This window comes from Rosa rugosa, chromosome 1 (genome assembly GCF_958449725.1).
Source record: "Rosa rugosa chromosome 1, drRosRugo1.1, whole genome shotgun sequence".
Classification (NCBI taxonomy): Eukaryota; Viridiplantae; Streptophyta; class Magnoliopsida; order Rosales; family Rosaceae; genus Rosa; species Rosa rugosa.
In genome coordinates this window covers 43,536,382-43,554,017 of record NC_084820.1, presented here as the reverse complement: position 1 = coordinate 43,554,017, position 17,636 = coordinate 43,536,382, and the positions used below count along the sequence as shown (strand labels likewise).

Genomic DNA, 17,636 nt, shown 5'->3' with positions numbered 1-17,636 from the left:
AAGCTACCCAAAAATAAACATTAAATCTTAAATTAATTTTCGAAAATCATAACTTCAATGAAATTTTGTCAAATTGAAGCTTGGAGTCTTAAAGTTGATAGAAGGAACTTATTCTTCTTAGTGGTTGAGATAGATCATTGGAATAGATGTTTCTTTCATTGTTACCTAAGGATGGTTGCTGATACGTACTCTGCACCTCATGTCACCTTGGCAGTCTTGTCTTTCTCTTATTTTGTGGTGAGGTTGGAGTGGTTCTCAGCTCTACATCGGGATTTGTTTATTTGATGACAAGATTAGGGTGGTTTATTCTCACATGGGCAGTTCTTAGCTACTCCAGTGGATTTTAGGTGGCTAGTGATGATTTTCATTTTCAATTTGGATATGTGAGTGGTGTCAGCAATGGTTGGGGCAATCTCTTGCTCCTTAGGGTTTTTGCAATGCATTTAATCCAAATTGTGGTTTAGGACTTCGGTTTATGAATCATGATAGTTTCTTATTGTAGGTGGTGTGATGGTTTTTGTTGTGGAGTGAGTGGTCGTGAGGTTAATTAGTTGGTCTCAGTTGTGGTACGACTTGAGATTTGGGTGGTTTCCAAACCTGAATTTGTGATATGAGTAGGATACGAGTTTGGGTATGGGATTCGAGTTAGATCGCGATCTAGTTCTAGCATAATTGAATTTGGATCTAAGGTTTAGATGTTGGGTTGTTTGTTCGCCAATGATCGTGAGCTACTCTCCTTTGTCACTGTTAGGTCTTTAGCTAATGGCAAGTTTAAGTTTAGGCTATCTCGTTAGGTAGGTAAAGGTAATGCTGTCAATTCTGACATGACTCGATAACATGACTAAGACTCTGCACAAAATAAAAAGGTTGAACCCACATGAGTAAAAAACAATTCTTTTGCATTTCAATCCTATTAAGATCCGTTTAACCAAATGGTCTATTAAATAGGTCATATGTATGTCTACTCGTTAACATGAAATCAACTAGTGTAACCCATTTATTAAAGGGGGTAAGGTCTGGTGGTATATAATCCACATATATGACTCATTAAAAGTGGTTTTAACCCACGTACTTGACAAGTGCTTTTAAAAACCACTTTCAAGTGCTTTCTAAAACCTACCGTCTGTTTTTATTTTATTTTTTTGTAATTTTTTTATTTATAAGTAATTTTTATTATTAATCTAAAAGCACTTTTAGGTCTCCAAAAAGCAGTCTCAAATATCTCCGTATGACTTATTTGATTCGTAAGAGTGGGAATACAAGTTGACGTAGAGTTTGAAAGCACCACATTGTTCGATATTAAATATTTCTATGGTCTTATTAAGTTTCTGGCTTGATAGGTAGAGGGACAACTTTCATTCTAGATGAGGGTTTTTGTATGATCAATTTTTATGTTGGGACTTGTTTGGTAGGGTAAGGCCATGGTATGTTAATAATTCTCATACATCAACTATTTTTACTACTTTGAGGACTCATTTTACCACTTGAGAACTTATGTGGTAAATAAGAAAAGTTATCACTTTAAGACTCTACCAGTTTAAGGACTAATTTTACTATTTTTTTTTTTTTTGAGGGCAACGGAAGACTAATCCATTGATGGTAAATCATACGACCTTACTCGGTCAAGCATGAAGGGTACAGAACACCCCTCATATTACAACGCAAGCTTATGAAGAGTACTAAATCCAAAAGAAATCCAAAAAAACTAACGTCCAAAAGACTAAAATCCTAAAGGAACTGCAGAAAAAAATGCAGAATTTAAAAACTCCCTAATCCTACACTGCCCTAAAATGGAACCAATGTCCTGAACATCTTGACGCCTAAGACCCTTTTGGTGTACGTTACAACATTCAACACACCCATGGCAACATGCTAGGGACAGATGCAGGACAAACGAGCAAGACAGACCACCCCCAAGAAGCCCAAACCTGACTGAGAGTGAGAACATAGGGGAATTGAACTATTAGGCCCAATTCAAAGGCAGAGGCCCAAGACCCACTGCCCAAACCCTACGCTCCCAAACCGTCGACCGGATCTGAAACCTCCAATAAGCCGTCTGCCAGCCGCTCGTCAATCCGGTGGCCTCCCCAGGCAAGGGGCCATAGCACCCATTGCACCACCTACCAAATCTGCCCTCTGCAACTTATCTGGCCTGCAAAGCACGAACCAAAGCCTCAGTGGACGACTCCTCTTCGCCTGAAGGACGTCTCCGACCGCGCTCCTCCGCTAGACCCCGAAAGCCTGTGGCTGCTTCCTCCTCGTCGACCCTAAAAGCCGCCCCAGAACCAATCCGAAGCAATCTGAACCTGCGGTTTTCTCCTCCAGCCAAACCACGTCCACAACCACACGAAGGAGATGAAGCCTCGTCCTTCTGTCACTTGCAGCGCCGGAGCGCCCTGCTGCAGACGGTATGGGAGCCGCCGCTTGCTATGCGAAACCTAGAGGGTTTCGGTTTCGCTCCTGAGAAACAGGACTAATTTTACTATTTTGAGGACTCATTTTACCACTTTAAGGCAATTGTATGCATGTCATATGTTAACACATTATAGAATTTCCCCTGTTTGGTATTCTTAAAGTATTTTTAGCAGACTTTCTATTTTATGTCACCAGTATAACTTTTTACATGATGGTTTTTTTATTCTTTTTATTTTTTTTTATTGAAACTTTTTACACAGCTTGATTATTGCATCTCAATCTAATTTATTATTATTATTATTCAAAAAATATTTGACTTGTACGGAAGGAGTGAGAAGTTCTCTCTCTCTCTAGAGAGAAAACCCTAAAATCCCTACAAGTCGAGTTTTTTCCACACCAATATTCGATCTCGTCCGGCGGCTCCCCGACCGGTGTTGGCCTCCGGGCCTTGCCATCGTCTTGGGGTTGCTGCCGGATGGGCTTTCGATCCTATTTAGCCGAATCATCCATGGGTGGTGCGCTTCGGGGTTTCCAGACTGCTCGGGGTTGGGGTTCTGGCCGCATCTCAATCGGCGACGGGGTGTGCTGATCAAGACCAACGGGTTTTCGAACCGCGTACGGTGCGGCATGAGCTGTGGCGGCGTGTCTCAGGCATGAGCTGTGGCGGCGTGAGGCGCGGGGGTTTGGGCCGAAGCGGGGAGTAGTCGCGGCGGCGTAGATCGGCGTGGCACGAGTCGTAGCAGAGCGGGTCGGGTAGTGCTGCTGGGTTTGTGTCGTGTGGCATGGCGTCAGGCACGCTGGGATTGTGGCAAACGACATGTCGTTGAGGATATGGGCTGGGGCCGGACCAGCTTGATGGGCTCTGGAGTTGGACTTTTCTTTTGGATGCTGTTGGGCCTGCTATTTTGGGCTAGGGTTATTGCCCTAGGCCTTTACTACGTTTTAGTTTTGTCTAAATTAAAATAATTCCTTGTATTAGGAACCTATGCTTGTTAGTTTTCTTTCGAGCACTAATGAGTATAGTTTTACTTAGTCTATTACTACGTCCTAGGTTATCGCAGTAATAGGCTTGCTTTCATAAGTGAGCACTGGTTTGTCTAATGAGTGGTCTAGTACTATGTACCGTGTGTTACCTCCACAACCTCTTGTCTATCTTTGAATGGTAGCGGAGGGGTATGTAATGGCCATTCTGGCTTGAGTAATGCAATCATTGATGGATTGATTCAAAAAAAAAAATCTAATTTATTATTATTGTCATTTTTGTTGTTTATGTAAAAAACCATATCTTCCTTTTCAAAAAAAAGAAAAAATCTTTATTGATTTTCTACATATTTGTTTTAATTAAGACCAAAACTCACATTAGCTATTTTCATTAAAAATTTAATGATTGTCTTTTTTTGTTTCTTTTTTCAGAAGAAATGAAAGAATTCAAACTTGGAACCTCATTCAACATTGACGAGAGATATATCAATTTACTAATAATTAACAATCAACAAATACGAGTTTTATCCACAACCCAAACTATGACGAGCGAGGCTTCTAAAATTAAGGTATGTGGGTTTTGTTAATCATGTCTTAATTTATGATGTTCATAAAGGAAATTGCTAATTGGTATACTTTTTTGTTGTTGTGTGTTTTTGTTTTGTTCTTCATATATTTTGTTAAGAGCATGACATCAGATCTTCCTATAGTCTTGCTCATCCCATTACAAAAGCAATAACTCAAACATGACATAATTTTTTTTTAATTTGTATGAGACGAGAGGAATTGAACTCTTGATTTAGCCTAATCCTAACTTAATTTGCAACCCCCTCAAGTTAACCCAAAGGGTCAAACAAGAAATACTTATAGCAAACAAGTGTCATACTGCATAATCCATAATTAAGTTCATAGAACCTAAAACAAACAAAACTGAAACAACTCATAATCCTAAATATAATCACAATGAAGACTGATGTTGGAGCCTATAAAACCTACTGTGTTTAACCAAGAAGATATTGAGATAGAAAAGTTTAGAGGTGATGAAGTACTTAGAGTGAGCATAGCTTAGAGGAAATTATTACAAGTGATTCATCAGAATGGACTATAACAAGCGGAGAAAAGAAAAGAAAAGAAAAAAACAATAGAGAGGAGAAGGTGAGGTGGAGAAGCAGAAAAACATAATGCATCATATTAGGTGTTGGGTTACACTAAAATACCTCGGTTTATTTATAAGTTATATTTGTTTTGATCACTTTTCTAAGTGAAATTCTCTAATGTTCAACACTTACCTTAGGTCAAGTTCTAGGGCTGTTGCAAATTTTACACTTATATCTGATAAGAAGTTTTAGTCCATATGTTTATTTATTATATTTTTATATTAGAAAACAGAAATTGAACTCGGAACCTCATCCACATAAGCGCTTAACCTGAAATACAAAAATACGACTTTATCCCGCAACCTCTCAAGTGCTCTTTTTTAAGAAAAAGAAAAAGAAAAAAAGAATTCTTTGCAAAATAAACATATTTAATCTTTGGTCCAACACGTTAGAATTAAAATTTACGAAAAGATGTGTCAAACTAATATATTTGAACCTACAAATTCTTCAGTTGAATTTGGTCAATTCAACAACTACAGTACCAGAACCAAAAACATGACAGGCGTTTCGACTCATTAAACAGATGAGTCTCACACAACTCAGCTAGAAATTTATGGCAAGTTCCGAGAAGAAGCCTTTGGAAATTGCACAGGCGACACACAGGTTGTTCAAGTATATGACATAAGTCCTTGACTCTTGAGCCTTACATCATTATCACTATGATGGGTCTTTTCATATGCTTGCTGTCCTATGGTTCTGCCTTCCCATGGAAACTGAAACACATGCCATTGCAATATGCACCCACCTTCAAAGCACTAACCCTTTTGTCATAAAAATGCACTAGGTAATTTACCAAGACAGTCAGTCACTCTTACCTTCTGAGGCTATATACAGATTCTACTATATGCACACATCACACCTGGAAAAATGTGAGCTTATTTGGTCCTCCAAGTTTTGTCTCTGACACCAACAAAGCAACAAAATTACACAACACTGTTCTTTGTAATTCAAAAGATAAAAGGGTAGTCTTGGATTCTCACTTGGGTGCCTTGATTTTATTACCATCTATATCACAGGAACGAATACAATGAACAAATCCAAGAACAATGTGGAACATAGTGTACTTCTCCAAATTTGGTGCTCCAAAATTTATATACAGTCCTTAAAATACCAACAGAAAATCTGTATAGACCACTCCACATTCAAACTATGAAAGGCTAATCTTGGTAATTGACAATAGTGCTGAGCACAGTCTCACACAGCACTAAGAAACGACCAGTATAAAGAGCAAATGGGAAAAGCTTTCGCTTTTTGTGTGGAAAAAATAGGGGATTGTGATTATAGAGGCATTAACCCAAGAGAAGCAAAAACAGCACAGTAGATTTGGGAGCCCAAAAAAGAACCAAAATTTCATAAATTTGGTCAGAATACGAAACTGCCCGTTTTGTAACTCTGTGTTTGCATGCCCAACACTTTGCCTTAAATCCCTAAGCCTGAGGTGTTGTGAGTTTAATAGCCTTGTCACTTTTTGATGTTGGGGGTGGGGGTTTATATAACACTGGTGTGGGACTGGGAGTTTTCCCAAGTCTGATTTCTGGGTTTTGAGTTTTGTTCTGTTTTGTTTAGGTCTCAGAGTTTGAAACACAAAACCACCAAACAAAAGGGTCTTCTGGAGTTCTGACAATGTCGTCCTCTAAGAAAGAGCTTGAGGAGCAGCTTAAGCAGGCTGGACATTCTCTCCTTAAGCCTCCTTCCAACACTGATGAGCTCCTCAAACTTCTTGATGTAATTCCCTTGAAACTCTCTCCTTGTTTTTTTTTTGTTTTTCACACACAAGCACAGAATTATGGTGACTGAGTTTTTTTGTTTTTATGGGTTGGTGAATTGACTGGAATGTTGTATGAAACAGGTCTTGAAATGGGTTTTGATCATGATTTTGTTGAATTATTGACTGTGGGTGTTCTGTGGGTTCTCAATTTTGTGCATTTAGCCTGTCTGTGAGTTTGTTGTATTTGGTTTGCTTCTGGGTAAAATGAATTGATGAATTCTATATGAATGAAGACTTCAAATGGGTTCATCATCGTTTTGTGAAATCTTTTTTTAGGGTTTTATACATTTGATGTGTGTATTTGAACTCAATGCTGGTTTTATTGAACGGCTGAATTTTGTTTTGCCAATTCCTTATATGTTTTTGTATTCGAATGGCTCTCCGAATACCTTTTAGATCAATTGTGAGCTGTTTGTTGGCCACAATTTTTCATTTTTGAATGGTGGCCGATGCATTACTGTTTCCTATTCAAAGAGTGTGTTTTTTAAGTTAATGGGTTTTGCACATTCTGTTGTGTGAAAATTGAATGCCAAAGTTTGTGAATTGATGAATTTCGTATCTACTGAAGATCCTTAGTCGCATACATGAATAAGCAAACTTTGTTTTGGCAAATTGTGTAATTGCATATTTCTGAAGTTCATTTTTCATGAAAATAAAGGAACTGAGAAAGCAAAAGTATTGAAAGGGAAGCTTTGATAGACATAGTTGTTAGTTTCATTAAATTTTAACTTTTACCTACGTAACTGGTTACTGTCCAAAGGTTGGTTCTTATTATTAGATCCTGTTTGCATTTGTGGTCTTAAAGTGTTGCGTGGAAGCTTTGCCTGGGTACAATGATGGCTTGCCCTAAGCAACATTAGTGGTTGTTAGTTTGAGTTACGGAAACAATCTTCTTGGTTGTCGCCAAGGATTTTTGTGTAATACACATCGGTGTTTGGTGGTTCAAGCATCACTTTACATGCAATCATCATTTTCTTCTCCATCTTGTCTTTCACATATGTGAAATAGATGCGTTGTTGTTTCATGATGACATGCTTGACTCTCTTTACATTTTGTTCTCCTCTACTTGCTTAGTTCATCACAACTATCTTTTTCTGTCTCTCTTCTGTTGATACAATTATACAACTGTGAGATATAACATAGCATATCTGGTTTTTCTTTTGTTCCTTTATAGCTTTTAAGATTGACAAAACTGACTTGCTGTTTCAATTTTTTTTCTTTAGGAAGTTGAGGATTTGTTGTCAGATGTGGGGCAAGCACCATCTACATCCCTGCAAGATGCGCTTCTACCCACAATGACAGCATTAATCTCTACAGAACTGTTACGACACAGTGATATGGATGTGAAAGTTTCTGTTGCATCATGTATCACTGAGATTACTAGAATAACAGCACCGGAAGCCCCATACAACGATGAACAAATGAAGGTATGACATGAACTCTGGGATTCTCAACTAAAGCTTGATGTTAATCATTCCTAAGTTTTACAAATTGCATATACATATAAATAGATGTAATGCTTATATATATCCTGCGCTCTTAGCAATTCATTGTCAATTTGATGGTTGCACAGGAAATTTTTAAGCTGACTGTAGCAGCTTTTGAAAACTTGGCACATCTATCCAGTCGCTCTTACAAAAAGGCAGCTTCCATTCTAAGAGTTGTTGCGAAGGTCAGGTCAAGTGTGATGATGCTGGACCTTGACTGTTACACATTAATTGCTGAGATGTTTCAACATTTCCTAAATATAATCCAGTAAGAGCTTAATTTATGCTTATTATAATATGATAGTATTCTGGTGCTTTGCTGTGCAGTGTTTTATGGTTGTAGTAACAAATAAATATACTGTTTTCAATATTATGGTGGCTGAACCTTAAGATGTAATGAAAGATTACTTTGATCTTTTGACAAGTGAAGACTCGTATAATGGCCCTTTCACATTAAATTGTAAAACTTGCATAAACTTCTGTAACATTATTTGGTACTTTGATATGGAAGCATCGGAATTGTTGAATTATTATTATTATCTGTAATTAACTTGTTGTGCATGAAATGAAACTATATTTTTCCACTGTTCTCTCTTGTAATGGAAGTGCTTGTATATTCATTGGAAGTTTGTTTAAAACAAATTTTAGGATTCTTAAAGTTTTCTTCTTTTCATATGTTTGGATTGTAAGAATGTTATTCTGACGTCGAACCATAGGATGGCAAATTTTCTTCATATTGGGTATGTTTTCCTTCAAAATAATTTTTTAGAAAATGATTGTTTGAGAAAAGAAAAAAGGAATGGTGCTGGGAGTATGTGCTGTGATGGTCATCTTTCGGGTGGTGTGGATGAAATAAAATAAGACAAATCATTGAGGGAGCTAGGGGTCAGGAGATACTGTATATCACTTGTGGGATAGAGTTCGTTACTTAGCTTCGCTCTGGGTATCAGTTTCTCCTGAGTTTTATAGTTCTATGAGAACTGTTGGGGTTTAGTTTCAGGAATGGAATAAGAGAGCTAGGGGTGAGGAGATATATCACTCGTGGGATATAGTTCGTTACTTAGCTTCGCTGAGGGCGTCAGTTTCTCCTTAATTATAGTTCTTTGTATGCTATTTTGCTGGTTTGGAGAGCTGTTGTGCTTTAGTTTTGGGTGTCCTCTGGTTTCAGTGTTTTACTTATATGTTTATGTGTTTTTCCAGATCTTATGTTTAGTTGTTAGTTTATCAGTGCGCGCCTTTCCCCTATTTTGTACTTTTCTTGTTTTTATTAAAGTTCTATTATTGTAAAAGAAGAATTTCATTTCAGATGATCTTTTTTTTCTTGCAAATAATTAACAACTGATGATTTTATCTTGCTTGATTTTAAGGTCCAACCATCCACATGCTGTATTTTCAGACATGCAAACTATTATGACAATGGTTTTAAATGAAATTCATGAAAGTGAAGAAATTCCCTTGGAACTTCTCAAAATTCTTTTATCAAGCGTTAGAAAGGAAAATCAGGTTATTATCTTTTCCAACACATCATTATTGTTATTTATTTAACCTTCTGATTAATCATTCTTTTTTCTTTATTTAAGAATCAAGCCCGTCTTATTCATTGTTTCAGAATGTTTCACCTTTTTCTTGGAAATTGGGGGAGACAGTGCTCGATAATTGTTCTGCTAAGGTTAAACCGTATCTCATGGAGGCAGTGAAGTCCATGGGTACTGCTATGGACGATTATGCTCATATAGTGGCTTCTATATGCCAAAATGGATCTGGTGCCCTCAAACTTGATCATGTCAATGATTCTGCGAAGAATCTGGTATGTTAAACAAGTGATATTGTGTAATAATAGTACATTTGCATGCATAAAGGGAAGTTTACATTAAGTTTAGTGTACATTTGCATGTCAATGATTCTGCGAAGAATCTGGTATGTTAAACAAGTGATATTGTGTAATAATAGTACATTTGCATGAATAAGGGAAGTTTACATTAAGTTTAGTGTACTTCCATATGGATTTCCTTTTTCTTCTGTTTTGTGTGCTTATGCTTAATCCATTGCCTTGTCTTGTTATGTATCATCTCTTCAAGTTGAATTGGAAGCCCTATTTCTCCTGCAAAAGTTTTTATTTTATTTTATTTTTAAAAAAATTTATACACACATAACATGTCTACATGTACATATCTGTATATATAATATCTTTTTATTATTTGAGACAAATTCTGTGTGTTCCTTTTGTGGTCTCTCTCTCTCTCTCTCACACACACACACTGTCACACACATTGAGGTGGTCATAGCTTCAATGAGATAAATCCTCTCCTGTCTACCTAGCTATTCTATTTTCTTCTAAATTTTATTTAAGAAATTTGATAGCATTTCCTGGCATATAGTACACGTTATGTCAGGTACACATCTTAGGAGGAAGGATGTGTGATGTAGTTTTTGATATATGTCCCGTGTATGCATGTGTGTCACTATGAAAAGTGGGTCTCTTTAGTGAGAATAATAGATGGAAGTTCTGACTGCACTCAGATTCTTAAGGAAAATATAAACTAGTTGGTATAAAGGTCTCCAAAATGAGCCATCCCATGTATGTGACTGTTATGCCTATTCATATCATCCCCTATTCTCTCTCTCTTTTTTTTTTCCCCATACATATACACTTGATTGATTCAAACTTCTCTATTAACCAGGTGACAGAGGTAGTTACTGCTGATGCTGCTTGTCCGACAGCAGTTGACAAATCTGTGCCTGCTTCCGCTCGTGATGAACATAAAGTTTTACGTGACTCTTCTAAAACATTACAGCGTTGTCATCTTACTAAACATTCCAAGGAGGTTGATTCACAAGATGGTGCTCAACCCGACAAAACATTCTCTGTGAAGGCTGTCAAATCAGTAACTGAGCCAGATTCGGGTACCAAAAAGAAAGCCAAAAGGCCCAGTTCTTCAATGGATCCAGAGGAAAAATCAGAAATTGAGCCATATTCAGCTCCAAAAAAGAGAGGCCGGAAGCCAAATTCTTTAATGAATCCAGAGGAAGGCTACGAGAATTATTGGATGCATTCTGGAAAAAAATCTCCAAAATCAGCTGGCAACAGGAAGTCCCATGAAAAGGGATCTAATAGTTTATCTACTGAAGACAATCTTCGTTTGAAGGTCACTTTGTCATCCACTTTGCCATCGACACTTAAAGAAGTGACTCAGCCATCCACTTTGCCATCTACACATCAAAAAGTGACTGAGCCACCAAATGCTCAACCTAAAACAGAAGGGGAGATAGGATCTGCATCTTCGTTTCTACAAAATGGCCATCCTGAGGGAACTGAATCCAGAAGGCGTCGGCCAAAGAAGCAAGTAGCCGTAGCACAACAAGAAGCTAATCCTACTTCCCTTTCAGCTGCAAAGGGAGATTTTTCGAGTGCTCAGGCTGAAGAGAAAAGTCCACGATCAATGGATACCTTGAATATGGAATCTAAGGAGACGAGTAGCTTAAAAGCAAAATCACGGGGACGCCCTAGAAAATTTCGTGCCAAAACAAATGATGAGACCATTATTGCTTCTGTACATGTTGGCACAGAGAAGGAATCTGCAGTTCCATGTGATCCGGAGGAAAAACAACAAGAGTCAGCTTTGACTCTTGGAACTGGGAATATCAATGATCAGTCAGCTGTGCAAAAGGTTGGGACTGGGAATGTGAGTGAAACAAAACCGAGGGGGCGGCCTAGAAAGCTTGCTGCAAAAATAAATCAGGAGACCTTTCTTGCTTCTGAACATGTAGCAGTCACTGAAAAAGAGTCACCAGTCCCATGTGATCCTGAGCAAAAACAGCAGCAAGAGCCAGCTCTACAGTATGAAACTGGGAGTATTAAGGATCAATCAGCTATAAAGGGTATCAAGAAACGTAGGCGGGATGATGCTCCTAGTAAAGATAGTGCTGAAGGATCTCTTAGCAAGGTACTAGACTGATGACATTGAAATTTTACCTGTCAGGACTTATCCTTTTGTTCTGTTGTTTTTTCTGCATCCTCTTTATAATTTTCCACTTTGCAGAAGTTTTCCAAGTGTGAGGCAAAATTGGAGGGAGATAAAAATGTTGTTACAGGAACCCCTAAGATTGTACGCAAGAGGAAGCGTTCCATTGGAAAGGAAGAGGTAATTATTATTATTATTTGTTTTTTTTTTTCTTTTTCAATTGCAGTTTGACTAGTATGATGAGTTACAGTTTGGTGTCTCAATCATCTATTACATCCTTGCCTTGATTCTTATTGAAGATTGTGAAACTATTAAACCAAAAGTTAATTGCAATTTAGCAGTATGGCTATCTTAAAAGATTGACATGCCCCCTTTTGTACTCCTTACTTGTATATAAAGAGTGACGTAAGGTAGTCTTTATGAGTTGTAACTGGAAGTAAGTTTTCACTGATCTCACACTGGATATGGATCCAAGGTGTACATTCTGATCTCTGGAGTCCTCCGATGCTCCAAGCTTCTCAGACCTCCCTCTTTATAGTTATCATTACATGTAATTTGGTGAAGTAGTATCTCAAGGAGCTGACATATTGGACTTGGGAGTTGGACCATGGGGTAGTTTTCCAAACTTAGAAAATCCTCTTAGCCTCGAATTAGGTTATATGCCTTCCTGTAGTTATGGTTCTGCCAATAGTTACATCTTTTAACATGATGTTGTTACACATTTCATTAATAAACCCTATTCTTGTTTTCTGTCACTAAGTTGTTAAATATTAGTCTACTATATGTAAAAATAATCGGTTTCATATCATCAACAAAATGTTGCTTGTTTTGTTGACTTTGTAACTGGTGTTTCACTATATATCAGAGGTCCACCTTTTCCCCTTAATACATCCAGGAAGGGGGAAAGGTGGACCTATTATATGTTATAATCTCGCTCTCTGGCTTTTTTTTTTTTTTTTTTTTTGAGTTTTATTTTAACTTTTCAAATTCAGGCTAATCCAATGCCCGATCCTGATGACCGCTTAATTGGCAAAGGAATAAAGGTTTGGTGGCCTCACGACAAAACGTGAGTACTTCAGAACTGATTACAAGTATAATGTTCTATGATTCATGTGAATTTGTTGATCTTCACTTTTAGTGAATGTTAACTGTATGTGCTAGCGTATAATCATCACTAGTGCCATTAGCATGTGTTATCATCATACATCAAAAAAATCGTAAGTAAAATATTAAAAGGTTTCTAAGACTCTTGGGTATTTGAGAGTAACTAGTGAAGTAGTCTTGCGCATATTAGAATTATGATATGCTTAACTCGAGAAAATTAACCTTTTTGTTTATGGTTTTATAATTACTGGTAATTTTACCATGATTACGAGGAATCGGTTCTTATTTTCACTAGACTTTTGAGCAATATTTCTGGCTTTCCCAAGCTGCCAGAAGTTCCGGAGTACTTAGGCCAAGGCTATGTTAATTAATGCTTTCTTTATCTGTTCCCACTGACGCATTTTGCACATGAGTGCAAAAGTTCCAGTATGTTTGTTTCTCATATGGTATTTCTTACAATGCAGGTTTTATGATGGTATTGTTCGTTCCTACGACGCTGTTAAAAAGAAGCACTTGGTGAGTTTCAAAGAATCACCATATGGAACTAGGTTTTATTTTATACTTTATAAAGGAGCTCTCTTGAGTATTATAGTTGCTGAGCTTTTGATTATATTTTCAAGCCGTGCTTTTCAATCAATAGGAGAGAGAGACGGCAAGTGAAAAAAGAAATGTATTTCACTACACATTTAACTTTCAATATGTTGGGTTTGATTGTTCTTTTGGTAACTCTTAACACTTACTGCAAGTGTTAAACATTACGTTCTTTTTTTTTTTTTCCTGAAAATACTAGTAGGTTTTGAAAATTTTAGTATACTGCTGGTTAACTATACGAGTGGCCGGAAAATTTGGGGCAGAGGCGGTTGCCTCACTGAGTACCCTCAGGCCCGCGTGTTAATCTGTGATAATCTAGCATGACATCTTTCAGTTTAGCCTCAGTTTCAGAACTTGCTTCCACGTATATGCATATTGTTGTTTTGAATTGTTCTTCCTTTAATTACGTCTTGTGCAGGTGCTTTATAATGATGGGGAGAAAGAAAACCTGAACCTTCGAAAGCAACGGTGGCAATTGATTGGAGATGATTCAAAAGATGTAAGTACTTTTTTTTTTCCCTTAATTGTACCGTCATTTGTCTACATTTCTCATTTTTAAAAACCTTATTCTAAAATAAATTATTTTATTGCAATTTAGCCATGTATACAACTTGGACAAAAGAGCGATACACCAAAGACTGATGCTTCTGACATGTAAGTACTATTTCTCAAGTAATATCAATCTTAGTTTAAGAGGACTGCTGCATATGCAGTTTTTGAAATCTCTAGTTTGGTTAGTTGCGCGGTACTTGCACCAGAAGTTCCCTTATGAATTATGATCTGGACAAATCCTTTTGTTTGATTTTCTGGGTTTTTGCAAAAGTACATGGGCAAGGTATCTTATTTCGTGGAGTTCATAATCAGATGACAATTATATGACCACTGTGTGGTTTCCTTAAGAAAATTTTGGACTTATTCTGTCACTGCAATATTTATCATGTTATGTTGTTTCCTTTGGTGCTTGATATAATAAATCCAATTTATTTCAAACAAGGTTAGTAGGAAATGTCAGGCCATAGTTTGCTCCCTTGTGGTCTGGGGTTTGACCTCACGGTACCTACCTACCTATTTGCTAGAGTTTCCTAGGGTTCGGCAGGAGGCTCCTGCCCGGGTCAGCCAATCGGGTTTGGGGGAATTCTGGGTATTGAAAACAAACAAATAATAAGATAATATAATTTAAAGAATCGGTTTCAATAGGCTTTGCATTGTATTTAACTCTAGCAATGCAAAGAAGCACACCTTTAATTGAACAGTCAAAATTTTCATGCAGTATATATGTAGCTCATAAATCACTGCTCTTGATCCTAAATGGTACTGCCCCACTTTACACTGTGGCTGCTACCGTGTATATTTTATGTTCTAGCTTAATGAATCATTTGTTGTTCGTTTCAATCAGACCACAAAAGAGGAAGCGGAAAGCAAAATCAGAGTCATCTAAGCAAGCAAATGCTGGTTTCTCCTTGAAAAGGTTGGTTTGTATAATTGCTTTCCTTTTCATCTACTTTTAAATCTTTTCCCATTGTTGGTTTGCATACTGTCGTGTAATTTGTAATTATTCTTCCTTAACTAAAACTTTTTTGAAGGATATCTAGAACTGGAGCCTCAGCTGGCTTATCCACTGTTGAGTGTATGAAGTCTGACAGTAAATCTGCAGACCGTTCTACAGTTAGTGAGCCTATTAAAGATGAAACACGGGATGACAAGTCCAAGGAAATTGACAGGTTGACGGATGATGAAGGTGAAATATATGCTGGCAAGTTGAAGGCAGATATGAAGACTGGTATTGACTCTACGCAGATCACACCTGAGGCTATGACCTTGTCTAAGGAAGAGAGTGCAAAAGTTGATATTGAACCCTCTGTTAGTGATGGTGCTAAAGAAATGAAAGAATTGAGCAATGGTGCAAAGGATGCAAGTTCCTCCCCTTCACCTGTGTTGGACAAGGCTGTGTAAACACAGAAACATGCATGATTCTTGCTCTAGTACCAAAAGCGTCGTCGGTTAGTCTCTATTTTGTTCCATTGCAGACACAGAAACATGCATCTGGTGTCACTTTTCACTCTGATGCATGGTTTTCACTCTAGTACCAGAACTGTCGGTTAGGACTTAGGATTTTGTTCTTGTAGACACAGCAACATGCATCCAGTGGTGTTTTCCCCCTAATGCATGGCTTTCACTCTAGTATTGAAAGTGTCGGTTAGCCTGTAATTTGTTCCTTGACTTCTTCTGTATACACAGAAACCTGATGGGTTTTCTTATAAAGTAATATATGTTTAAGCTTTATGTTACAAATCTCTCTTATCTTCGTTGTGTTTTCCCATTACAGTAGTATGTGATAGCTCTGCCTTCAAGAGTCAGTAGTGCATGATATTACGCCTGTAATTTGTTCCTTGACTTCTTCTGTATACACAGAAACCTGATGGGTTTTCTTATAAAGTAATATATGTTTAAGCTTTATGTTACAAATCTCCCTTATCTTCGTTGTGTTTTCCCATTACAGTAGTATGTGATAGCTTTGCCTTCAAGAGTCAGTAGTGCATGATATTATGCATGAACTCTAGATAAGGATGAAATATTATCAATCAAGTTATACTTAAACCTGAAAATGGTTGATTGCTTAGGCTCATTTGATGTAATTTAAAGGCAAGTTTGGTGCAGTTACATTAGTCTTATGTTTGGCTTGCCCTTGGACTGGAGATTAGTCCAACTTGGAGCTGAAACAAGGACTAGACTGTTGTGTTATTTTAACAGGTTGAGATGGCTGGGTTTAAATGGTACTGTACTGTGTTCGCTGCTCTCAAGTAGGACAACAGATAATTGGCATCATGAAGTGAGGACGGTCTGTAGCTTGGTTATCTTTGTCAATTCCATACTACCAGGTATTACCCTCTCTCGCCCTCCTTTTCTGGGTTCTCATTTTTTCACACTTTGTCATCTCATAGCTATTAGGGGGAATCAAGAATAAAAATCATGGTTTGTATTTCTCACTTCTTTGTAGACATGCATAGTTGGATAATTCAACTAAACAGAAAAGGAGGTTCTTCTTTCTGTACTAATACTTCCTACTTTTCTTACAGATGTGTGGTATCTTTTTAAGTTCATGTACATATTTTAATGCAGACCTAGAAAGGATTGTGGGCATTGATTTCATTTGATTGTATATTATGCAGTGGGTAGAAGCTTCCATAGCAATACCGCAGAGATCTTCCTGTGCATCTACATCACTTTGCATTTTGATGTACCCTTCTTCACCCCATTCTGGCCCTCATGAGTTCTTCAGAAACCAACACTTGGTTACATCATCGCTGACGCCATAACCGACAGCGGTAATGCAATTGTCTAGGCTCATTCCACAGGTTCCTGTGAATAGACCGTTTGAATAGAATTGGAAATCAGTTCTGCTAGCATCAATGGCAACAGAAATAAGTTGATTGGCAACAGTTGAGTAATTCCTTCCGTGTCTGCCACTGGTGAGAAAGCCTAGCAACATCTTGTATGTTACCCACAGCAAATTAATAGTAGTTATTTTTTTTTTTTGTTGTCAAAATTACTAGTAGTTGGAGTAAAAACTATTAAATTCCAAAAGGGGTGTAGAGCTTGAGATCTCAAAATACAAAATATTGGAAGCCTAAGTGCGTACCGCATTGGCTGTGGTCCTTATAGGGGTTACAGCTCCTTTCTATCTGCAGTCAAGTGACATTTCGGCTGTGGGCTGTACAGTTCTTCAGATGCTCATAGGAAAGCGCACATGGGAGCATATTTATCATCTCGAGTGTGATATCTTGGATCTTGTTGAGGAAATGGAGCCTGACATTGATAAATTCTCCAAGTGCTGCATCGGATTTTCTAGGTTGTTGACTAGGCAAGAAGAGGTCCACAGCGGAAAAGCTTCTAAGACATGTTTTTTTTTTTTTTTTTGTAAAGGTCTACAGTTGATCTATTCCTACTTTGTGTAGGATTCATGAGAAGAACGCTACCTTAGAGTACTGAAAATTTTCATCCATTGCTATCTCCTAATGGATGTTGATACTAGTCTAGTCCTACCGCGTGTGATTCAAAAGAAAGTTGTGTAAGTTTTTGCTTATTGATGGCAGTTACTCTTTTGTTTGAAGAAATCTTACTTCTTTGGTCCCCAAAAGTATATACAGAAGAACAATCTTTTCATATGTTA

General features: G+C 37.5%; 1 protein-coding gene across 5 annotated transcripts; it reads left to right on the top strand.

Annotated features, from left to right (window-relative positions):
• Positions 1–5,799: 5,799 nt before the first annotated feature.
• LOC133725015 (sister chromatid cohesion protein PDS5 homolog C-like) lies at positions 5,800–15,748 on the top strand. Of its 5 annotated transcripts, none has more exons than XM_062152030.1 (14): positions 5,801–5,991; positions 6,120–6,278; positions 7,545–7,748; positions 7,895–8,076; positions 9,176–9,311; positions 9,418–9,615; positions 10,490–11,752; positions 11,849–11,950; positions 12,763–12,836; positions 13,339–13,390; positions 13,884–13,964; positions 14,064–14,119; positions 14,862–14,933; positions 15,049–15,748. In XM_062152030.1, exons 2-14 carry the CDS (start codon positions 6,177–6,179, stop codon positions 15,416–15,418), a joined length of 2,892 nt encoding a protein of 963 aa, XP_062008014.1. In that variant the 5' UTR covers positions 5,801–5,991; positions 6,120–6,176; the 3' UTR covers positions 15,419–15,748. The 5 variants fall into 5 exon arrangements, with proteins under 5 accessions (XP_062008015.1, XP_062008014.1, XP_062008013.1 ...); XM_062152029.1 differs by having other exon boundaries at positions 5,801–5,996; XM_062152031.1 differs by having other exon boundaries at positions 5,800–6,278; positions 11,852–11,950.
• The last annotated feature ends 1,888 nt before the right edge of the window (positions 15,749–17,636 follow it).